At 43.0% G+C, this 10,824-nt stretch overlaps 1 protein-coding gene across 2 annotated transcripts in view; it reads left to right on the top strand.

Annotated features, from left to right (window-relative positions):
- The first annotated feature begins 1,972 nt into the window (after nucleotides 1–1,972).
- eif4g1b (eukaryotic translation initiation factor 4 gamma, 1b) overlaps nucleotides 1,973–10,824 on the top strand; it is a 35,412-nt gene continuing 26,560 nt past the window's right edge. Inside the window, exons 1-7 of one of the 2 annotated variants that reach the window (XM_028961678.1) lie at nucleotides 1,973–2,067; nucleotides 3,695–3,760; nucleotides 3,965–4,091; nucleotides 4,745–4,828; nucleotides 5,613–5,810; nucleotides 5,904–5,988; nucleotides 9,064–9,203. In XM_028961678.1, the coding sequence (XP_028817511.1) occupies nucleotides 4,008–4,091; nucleotides 4,745–4,828; nucleotides 5,613–5,810; nucleotides 5,904–5,988; nucleotides 9,064–9,203 (591 nt within the window). In that variant the 5' untranslated portion in view covers nucleotides 1,973–2,067; nucleotides 3,695–3,760; nucleotides 3,965–4,007. Of the gene's footprint in view, nucleotides 2,068–3,694; nucleotides 3,761–3,964; nucleotides 4,092–4,744; nucleotides 4,829–5,612; nucleotides 5,811–5,903; nucleotides 5,989–9,063; nucleotides 9,204–9,756; nucleotides 10,565–10,824 lie in introns of those variants that run through there. The other variant, XM_028961679.1, reaches the window with a different exon arrangement.

Raw genomic sequence — 10,824 nt, 5'->3', positions numbered from 1 at the left:
TTTTCTGACTGTGTTGGGCCGATCCTTTTTTTGATTGGCCGGTAGGCTCTAGGACCCCAGTGAAGATGCGCTTGTTCATAGGTATATTAGTGAGATAATTTTGTTTCATAGGCAAATACAATGTGTGGCGGGAGTGTGTGAGAAAAGAGTAAAAAGAGTAACTCATGCTCAATGTGTGACACTTGAGACCCCAGAACATTCTCAGATTAGGCTATAACAATTAAGGAACTTTTTTCTTAATTGTTTTGAGAAAATATTTACGCCACCTATTGGCCTGCATCTGTTTGGAATACTAATTTTCAACACCTCGGACATGTTTTTCTCCCTCCTTTTCTTCTAAGCTGGCAATTGATCCTGCTTCTTCAGCTGCTGACTAGTGCAGCATTATTAGCCATGCCACCTACCATAGAGGAGGGAACACGCTGCCTGTTCAGCCGTGGTGTTTGGCCCGACGCAATAGGCAGCTAGATCAGATAAAATAGATTTTCAGCGTGAGAAATCGAAGGTATGGCGTGACAACGTGTGAAGACAGCCAGATGCATGTGTCTCACGGCCATTGCATGAGAGTTGGCAGCCGTGCCTATGGCTTTGGACCCTATCTACCCTGTCTGGGCAGTGCCAGTGCTTCTTTCTGTTGACTCAGCCTAACACCTATTTAATATGTTGGTTTTCCTCCTACTCTGTTAGTCTGTACTGTTATTAATTTATAATATGAAATGTAATGGTTGCACACACCAAAATGTGTCCTCTTCATTTAACCAATCACCCTTAGTGAGCAGCCATGACATGCGGCCCGGGAGCAGTGTGTGGGGACGGTATCTTGACTGTTTGGGATTTGAACATGCAACCTTACAGCTACGAGATGGCTTCCTTCCCTGCTAGGCCACCACTGGCCCATTAAAGTGGCTACTCCCTTTGTGAAATGTAGGTACAATTTGTGAACTAAGGCAGTTACAATAGAACATGTTAAAAGTGAGTCATTTTACTATTTCATGAAAATGATTTGCTTTCCAAATGATTGGAAACTAAATGTAAAATAGCCAAAATGTGCATTTAGGGGAAAATAAAGACGTTCTTAACTATCCTGCTATATGGTAAGATTGGGATGATCTAGGGATTATAGGGTGGTAGTAGCCTATTGGGTAACACACTCACCTATGAAACAGAAGACCCAGATTCAAATCCCACTTACAACCATTGTGTCCTGGAGCAAGACACTTAACCCTAAATTGCTGATTGTACTACCTATTGTAAATGGATAAATGCTGTAAATGGATTAGACAGTGTGGTGTTCAGTGTGGTGAAGACAGCTGATGCCAACAAGCTGATCAAAATCTGGTGGAAGTGTGTTAGAGTAGAATGCAAAAAAATAAAAATAAAAATTCTCAGAACAATGGACAACCCATCTCACCCTATGCACTCCTCCCTGATGGACCATCAGAGCACATGCGGCAAAAGATTCATCGCCTTTAAATGCAGAACCGAGCGCCGCAGGAAGACCATCTTATAAGACTCAGTAATACTGTACAACTCTTCCTCATTCAGTATTAATGTTTGGTTTGTCATGGGACTGTGCGATTATACCCTCTTTCATCCCTCACAACATGCTGGCAGCTCTGTCTATTTATGGCACAATCACTTTTGAAAGAGCAACAAAATAATAAAATCTTGTGTCGCTTGCTGACCATTCTGTTGACCAGTCGTTTCCTTTTTTTTGGCATTTTGCACTTCTAAATTGGAAAATTCTTCTGTTAGAGATCATATTTCGCTTTCATATTCATTTATTTAAAATAACAATTAATACTTTTTGTACAGTGCGATTGGTGTGTTGGGATACAGTTTCATCCAATATGATCAATTTCCAATATCTATACACATCCATGCATGTTGCGGGTATACGTGGGGGGCGCGGGGTGGACGATGGGTTTGAACCCACGCGCCAGTGTCCCCGGTTCGCGTGTTTGTCACATGACGTGGGAACGAGGAAGTGGTTTTAGTCATTAAGCCGGAAACGCGCGGCGTGTTTCCGGGAGTTTCTCTCCGGCTCTGCGGACCGAGGAGAGGCAGGTAAGCGACGTGCCCGCCTGGGTGTTGGTCCCCCGGTGAGCATGTGTGCCGGGCGCGGTTCGCCCCGGTAACAGCGCCGGCCTTTTTACGGAATGTCACGTTTCCAGATGTCACCGGTCGGCTTGCCAGTGAAATCGGGGGCGTGATTGGAGGATATACCGGGTTCAGAGAGCCGCTGGCGCACTTGTCCCAGCTCTCCGGGGCTTTCTGGACTCTGACCCGGCCTGCCAGGGGAGCTGCGGCTGACAGGACGCCTGAAGCGGCCGGGCTCCATGATGGCGGCAGCCTCTCACGTTGTAGCTCTTTATCGTGCCATTGCGGCTCTGACTTGGTTCTTGGTGTGTGTGTGTGTGTGACACTTTTTAAAAATATATTCAGCTAAGTTTAGTGTAAGTTTATCAGTGGCCTTTTCTGAATATATGATATATATTTAAATGTAGTGGCACCCCTTTCTACACTTTTTTTTTTTTTTTTTTTTTTTTTTTTCTTGCAAAAGCTCATCATTTCACTGTAGTGCTTGGAAGTATCCAGTAGGGCCACACACAGGTCTGTGTGTATTTTCGACATCTACCCTAATCTGTATACATGCCTTCATGGTGTGTCACGTCACTAGAGGGGTTTAAAATGGACTCGGGCCGGTCAGCTGGGGTTTCACTGCGAAACTGACACCGTGCTGCTCCCCTGAGTCTGCAGAATGCCCCCAGTCCCAGCTCGAGAACAGCGTTTTGTACGTCTTGAGGTGTCCGTGTGGGTTGTGCTGGTCAGTGTGAAGTCTTGCACCAGTGTGATTCACTGGGGTTTCAAGGTCTTTTTGGCGCTTGCTTTTTTGTGCAGATGTTTAAGCTTCTTACGTGATGTACGTTCAAGCCGTACCAGTGTAAAAAAAAAAAAAAAAAAAAGTCCATACCCCAGACCACAGTGTAACCATCTCCCCCTTCCCAGCCAAAGGAAAGTGACCAAATGAATGAATATAAAATAATGCATTCACATAATATTGATTTTAGAAATGATAAACCAAGCAAATGTGAAGTCAGATGTCAGCTCTTTATTTTCTGCATTGGTTTTGTTCTGCCGCTGGTTCCCAATATTCCCACCACCAAAACAGAAGTTTGGCAGCCGGAGCCAGGTTCCTTTTCAGTTGTGTATTTGCTGCTTTGTTGTGTGTCTGAGTTACTTTGTGTTGTAGCTGTGGTTTGTGACTGTGCGTCGAGTCAGTGGAAATGCAGGTCTGCACAATGGACCAGGACATAAACAAGAGGGAGATTTGGTGTCCCTGAGCCTTCCCTGAGGCTTAGAAACCATGGTTCCAGCAGGTTTTGCTGAGTGTGACTACTGAGCAACCAACAGAGAATGTGTAGCTGGGGTTGAAAGTGTGTAGGTCCTTTAGAACTACACTAAAATCACTGCAAAATGACTCATTTTGATATAATTGAGGAACTCCATCCAGTTGCAGTCTAGTCTCTGAGACCCGTAATCCCATAGTTCAAAACCCCTCAGCGACCCAAATTATAATTTTTTTTCTCCAGACTGTAATTGTCGAGGGATATGTGTTCATATCATGATACAGTTTTGATTTGTAGTCACGCAATACTTCTATAACCCTTCTGCTTTTTTGTTTCTTTTGTAGGTATACATCTTGTCCAAGCTTGCTGATACTTTGTCCCTTAGCAGTGACTGAACACATTTTAAAGGAGTGAGTTTTTTTTTTTATTTCTTATTGAGAGAAAATAGATAATTTACTTGGTTTCATAACAGTTAAGATCACTGTCATTTAAATGATTCTGTTGCACCCTCCACACTGACATTGAACACTTGGCACCTTGATCCTTACGGTCACTCATGTTCACTCACGCTGGTGTATAAACTTTGCATGTGTGTCATGTGTTCTGTTTCACAGGCCTGTGAGTGTGAAAGTGTGGCTTCATGTGGCTTCTGAAGAAATGAATAAAACACCTCAGCCCCTGACAGTCCCCCACCCTTCTGCCCTGCCTCCTCCACACCCTGCTCCCTCCCCCATATCTCAGGTGAGCACACACTGCACTTCACACATGCACCGTGCACGATGATCTGGGTTTTTAGAAATGTTTCATCACTGCTAAAAATATTAAATGAGGCTAGGCCTGAGCGATATGGCAGCTAATGATTATTGTTAATGGTAGTTTAATCTGATAATAATTTTTTGGTTCCTCTATTAGTCATTGCTCCCCTGCATTTGTGCTGTAAAATTGAACAATTTGAACTATTTAACAAAAATTAAGAACATTTCTTTGTCTTTAATGAGAGAATAATTGGTTGCTGCCACATGCCCACTTGTGACCATTGCTTGACTCGAAAATCAGTGACTGCCTACATGTTGTGCACTTTTACGTAATACCTAATGTTAGCGTTTTTGTCACTATCTTGCCCTATTATCGAACAGTGATTGGTCAAAAAGACCAATCAGTAGTGAAAATTTTACATCACTTCAGTTTGCATGGAAAAAACATACCAGCTATACCTTTGTTTAGTGGAAAAAGTCAAAGGGGCATGGGTGTTTCAGGTACAGAACTTGCATTGTTTCTGTCTCAAATAGTTAAATGAGTTTTGGGAATTTAGACCTTCTTCAGATCAATTTCCATGCTGTGAGTTCTGATAAAGACTCTAGCCATATGCCTTTCATTCCTTTTCATTTTCCCAGCCCAGCTTCCCACCGCAGCAGCCCCCTGTGGCATTTGCAACTCCACCTCCTCAAATGAACCCAACACAACAGCCCCCTCAACCGGTAGGAGTGCTGCTCCAAATACGCTAGTCCTTTACGTTTATGCAGCAAGTGACATGATTTACCACCTCCTGTGTCTTCCTCAGGCCCACTGCTGTCCTGTATGCTGTGTTTGTGTTGTGTTTGTGTGCATGCTTCGTTATTGTGGCTTTGAACTTAGACTTTTGTATGGCTTTCCTTCCTAGTTCGCACCAGGGCCCCGAACTGTACACCAACAGGTACTAACATGCTTATATCGGAACACACACACACTTACGTAATTGTTATAGCCTACAGTAATACTGACCAGATTTTTAAGCAATAATACACATGGAATTGTTTGTCATAGTTGCCAATCCTGGTTAAATGACGCAAATTAGCAAGCTCTTTTTGTAAACTCTAAATTAGAATAAACATTAAATAACCATTTTATACACTCAATGAGAAGAAATGTCATCTTTCCTGGATGTTTTTCCATCTAAGAAATCCAAATTAAATTCTCACACACACACCCACACACAGAACGCTGCATACTGCTGTTTTTGACCGCTGATTGGTAATGTACACTCTCCACTCTCTTTCCCCTTGCTTGCTTGCTCTCTCTCACTGTTTTTCTGTGTGTTGCTGAATGAAGGCAGCATTCAGGTCTCTGCAGGTAACTTTCACATTTTCTCTGGTATGTTTTTTTCCCAGGCCTTACTTGCTCTGACTTCTACTTGGTTTAATGACATTGGTATTTTTATTTACTTTGTACTCAGAAAATCTTCAGTTCTGCTGATTTTTGTTTCCTTCCCCTGTTTCTTGACAGCCTTATTACCAGCCTGGTCGGCCCAGTTTGCCCAGTAATCCTGTCCGGGTGCAGCCCAGTTCTGCGCCTCAGCCAATCCCTCCACCCCATGGGCCACACCAGACACACATATTCCAGTCAGGGTCTCCGATGATGGTCATGCCCCAACAGCCAATGTCATTCAACTCTCAGGGCCCTGCCTATTTCATACCTGGACAGGTGAGATTCAGCAGTGCTCTGACATAATCCCTACATAGTTGTTTTTTATGATGAATGTAGGTTTCTGAATGATTGGTTTTGTTTTTTTCACAGTACCGTTCCCCATATGTCCCTCCACAGCAGTACCAGGTTGCCGGTTCTCCAGGGTTCTACCCTGGAACCAGCCCAGGAGAATATGGTATGGCTCTAGTAAACTTGCAAAACAGGTATTTTCAACTATGACTCCAATTGAATTGTCAGCTATGATGCAACATGGTACAGAAAAATATATGATGAACATTCTCTTACACTACTCCAACTATGGTGGAGATTTGAAATATTTATTTACAAATAATACTAAGATGAAAAAAGGATAAAACATAAATAACATGAGATGAATGCAAGACAGACTGACTGGTCAGGGCCCCACATAAGCCTCTACACCTCCCAACGTTGGCTGGAGTCCACGCCCAAAGGTGAGTGGTAATGGTGGGAACTGGAAGTGCCAGGTTCGGGTGGCAGCAGCAAGACAAAAAGTGCTCTTGTGATCCCCCACTCTGCAAAAGGTGCACCTGCTCTCTTTAAAGGCACAGTCCCTTGTCCCAGTGAATAAAAGTACAACATTACAGCAGACATATTGGCAATCTCTCATTAAATTATATCAAAGCAACATGTCAAAGCCCAGAACAGTGTTTGGTGGTTCTTGTCCTCCTGCAGTCCTGCTGAATGCAACCGGGTTGCACTTACCTGCGACTTTGACAATGAGTGGAGACTTAATTCCTGATTTGCTCTGACGATGTGAAAATCATGTCTCTCACCTGTCCATCTCCACATGGAATAGTGGCATAGCAGTCCGTGTCCTCAGCACAAGGACCCAGGTTCGAGGTTTCTTTATGCAAGATTGTGTGAACACGGAAAGCAGACATAACAACCTTTCATAGCCTCTCACTGTAAAAAGCATCTTTATATCATGACCACGTTTTTCAGGCCGCCATCACAAATCATGATCTCAATCATCTCAGGACAATGTACCCTACCAAACCAAACATGCACATTTTTAGTTGGTGAACTGGTAAATGAGATACTTCTGAGCCCATGTATAATGCACCTTCTTCTCCAGCATGTCCCAAAGATTCTTAGTGGGGTTAGGGGTGGACTCGGGTGGACGAATCCATGTCTGAAAATGACCTGTTATGCTCCCTAAACCACTCTCACAATTTGAACCGGGTAAGGAAACCCGTAAAAGGTTGCTTGTTCGAAGCCCAAGCTGCCAAGGTGCCATCTGAGGTGTCACTGAGCAAAGTACCCTCCCCACACACAGCTCCCCAGGCACCTTTCATGGCTGCGCACTGCTCACTAGGGGTCATGGTTAAAAGCAGAATGATTGATTGTCAGTGCCAATTATGATTTTCAAGATTAGCTTTTTAGATGTTTTCTTTGATTCATGCCAATAATATGACCACTTCTGAAACAGATTAACATCTTTTTTTTTTTTAACCTCAGAATGTGTCTTCTGTCATGTCTTCCAGCAGTTACTCATTGCATCAGTAATGGTTAAATTTAATGTTTTGCCATGGAAACATTATTATCCATGAACTTAGTTATCAAAGGTCCTCTTTTTTTGCCTTTATATATGTTTTAGAAGTCCCCTTATACTATATTGAAGTGAAAGTGAAGTGATTATCATTGTGAAATACAGCACCTCTGCTTTTAACCCATAACCCACGTTCAGTGGCACCTAGGTGGTTCTGTATTCGAACTGGCAACCTTCTGATTACGGGTTTGTTTCCATTACTGTCACTTTTAGCCAGTCCCACAATGAGATTTCCCCAGAATCTGCCATTTCAGTGTCTGTAGCTTTAAATGCTAATGAGGAGATAGAAGTTGTGGGGGCATTTGTGGAAATTACATAATCAACACCATTTACCAACCACAAAGTTTGTCAGGAAGTAGTGTCAGTGCTTTTACAGAAAAAAAAATCCACTTGTGACTACATAAATTGGAAAAAAATCCACATCCACCCGTCTGAGCTGTTGCTCTCTGAATTGTGAAGCAGAATGGCCAAAGCACTCTTTACACCTATTGAAATTTCTAGCCACTGCAAGACCATGTTATTTAGCCTCTAGTTTTCTTGGTCAATACTCCACCCTGCCAGTTTTATCATTAAATTGATGTGAGCTCAACAGTGAGCTTGCTTTTGGCTCTGAGGGTACTGAATAGCAGTTCTTCATTGCTTTGAAACTCCTGTTTAGGTTCTGGCTGTATCTAGACTGCAGGATCTCTGCAGTGTGGTGAGTTTGCTAATTTAATTTAAGCAACATAGTTTGCTGCTGCGTCATGGTATGAGTGTCCTCTCCCTTGAGAAATATGGGGACTCAAGACATACCTTTAAATGGCTTTATTGTGTGTGCATGTGACCTTAATCACTGTGGAATGAATCACATTGGGTGTTTTTCATAAGACCTAAACCCTCTCTGATTTGTTCATTTTTAAATTTATCTACAGGAATGCAAGATTTTGAACATTGGAATAGGTATACATTAAATATAAATTTATGACCATCCATTTAGTCAGAAACTGCAGCTCACAGCACATCTGGCCTGTGGCTGAAACATGTCACAGCTCAGAGAACCTCATTATAGATTTTACTTCCATGAGTTATTAAGAGCTAAAAGCTTTATTTATGGGCTGGTTGTAGCGTAGTGGTAACACACTCGCCTATCAACCAGAAGACCCAGGTTCAAATCCCACTGTCTACCATTGTGTCCCTGAGCAAGACACTTAACCCTAAGTTGCTCCAGGAGGGGACTGTCCCCGGTAACTACTGATTGTAAGTCGCTCTGGATAAGGGTGTCTGATGAATACTGTAAATGTATTTAGCAGTTATAGGCTTGACCATTTTCTTAAGTCTTAGTTACTTTTGTGACATCAGTAGTCTTAATTATTCATAAGATACTGTGTTTTGGTCCTAAATAATGTATAATCACACCAGACATGTCAGTTATCTTTTGTCATGTCTATTTTGATTGAATGTTCTGTCTCAGCGTAATAATACAAGTATAGATCAGCCCTTCTCCATTTCAGTCATTGATAAATAGCAAAAATCGTTTTCAGGTCACTGTCTTATTTGACACTATTTCTTGATATTTTTGCTTCAAGTTTGTTGAAGGTGTAATAGGCTGAGAGGAGTGGGAAAAGTCTGTTTGTGTTTTAAAACCAGACAGAAACATTGGTCCTATTCTTTAAAGTTAATTTTTTTTTCTCTCCCTCTTAGCAGGTACCTATTACCCCGCTCAGCCTCAGTATTCTGCTCCTGTTCCTGCTGCACCTGTCATTATGAACCCCACCCCCCAACAGCCTCAGGCTCCGCCCTCACAAACACCACAAGCACCACCTAAAAGGGAACGCAAACAGGTATGGGTGGTCTATTGAATTTATTTTTAGGTTTAATCAAAGCTCAGACTGTGAGAAGCCTCACATTTACCCTAATCATTGAACATCATTGGAAACTGTATAATATTAGAAAGTGATAGTATACTACACATAACTAAGAAACTTTATATTCCTCCATGATTAAATAGTTTCTTACTATCATGCAGCAACGTGTTGCATGATGTTACAGCAGTTTTATGAATGAAGCCTGGATGTCCATGGTGCCATGGCAGCTATTTAGGCTCTCATTAGTTATGTTTTGCAGAATGCTCAAAACTTACCTAGACTACGCTCATAGCAGGGTGATGCTGTCAGGGCCTTATTCTACCTGTTTTTTTACTACTTTAATCCACGCAGCTTTCTTTTTGTCTGTTCTGATCTCTTCTCTGCTGCTGTGTTGGGTGTGTGAAGTGAAGTGATTGTCATTGTGATACACTGCAGCACAGCACATGGTGCATACAACGAAATGTGTCCTCTGCTTTTAACACATCATCCTTGGTGAGCAGTGGGCTGCCATGACAGGTATGACAGGGACGCTGCTTTGCTCAGTGGCACCTTGGTGGACTGGGATTCGAACCGCCAACCTTCTGATTACAGGGCTGCGTCCTTAACTGCTAGGCCACCACTGCCTCACAGGACTCCCAGATATACTCTGTTCTAATTTTGTTGGGCATATATATTGTTGACTACAAGCGAGGGATTTAAAGGCCTTATTAGCGAATGGTTGGGGTTTGGTTGTTTTCATGGTTTGTTAGACAGTCAGTGGTGTTCAGGGAGGACTTTGGCCAGTTCTCGTCCCACGCAGCTTACTTGCCCAAGGTCCATCTGCACCCACAATCTGACAAACAACCAGCAAGAGGAGCAAGAGTTGGAAGTAAAAGTGTGTGCGTTTCATTAGCTGAGTATTTTTCTGGAAAGCTCATATCTGTGGTTTTTCTAGCCTCTGCCACTTTCTCTTCCTCCCTGTGCTGTGGAGGAGGAAAGCTTTTGGCTATTTTTTCCTCCTCTCCACGTGGCTGTAGCTCTCCTCCCCTTGCCCCGGAAACAGAACGTTTTGTGAAGTGCGTGTTATGAGCACAGAGAGGCGGGGCTGTTTGCATTGGTGAAGCCAGTCCACTTCTCCTCTCCCTCCCCCTCTCCTGGCCCCTGTCTCATGGTGGGCGGGTTTGCATTCCTGTGCTGGCGTTTCACAACGCTGGCTTTTCTCACTCTCACAACTTGCTCTCTTTTTCGCCCTTGTTGGGCGTTTTTTTTTTTTGGGAGAACTCTGCCCCAGCTTACACTGGGCAGGGGCTGAAATCCAGTCCCAGGATGAGGAGGGACTGCTAAGCACAAACTGACAGGTTAGTAATGCAGGCTTTGTGTGTTTTGTGAGTGTGAGAGTGAGAACGAGTAAAGAGTTGCAGTCGTCTCTTCTGCAATACAAAGTCGTGTAGCAGTTTGATAATCTGTCAGGTCTCATCTGTTAATTCTGTTACTGTACTTCTGTGCTTTGAGTTGGTTGGTGTGCAGAACAACGTTTTGCCCTCAAATGGAAAAATATTTGGATCTGATAAACATCGGTGGATTTTGAGCGGTTTTCAACCATGTTTTCTTGTCTTGT

Source organism: Denticeps clupeoides, chromosome 19 (genome assembly GCF_900700375.1).
Source record: "Denticeps clupeoides chromosome 19, fDenClu1.1, whole genome shotgun sequence".
Classification (NCBI taxonomy): domain Eukaryota; kingdom Metazoa; phylum Chordata; class Actinopteri; order Clupeiformes; family Denticipitidae; genus Denticeps; species Denticeps clupeoides.
Note: the sequence above shows the minus strand (reverse complement) of the source record. Positions and strands in the feature narration are given on the sequence as shown.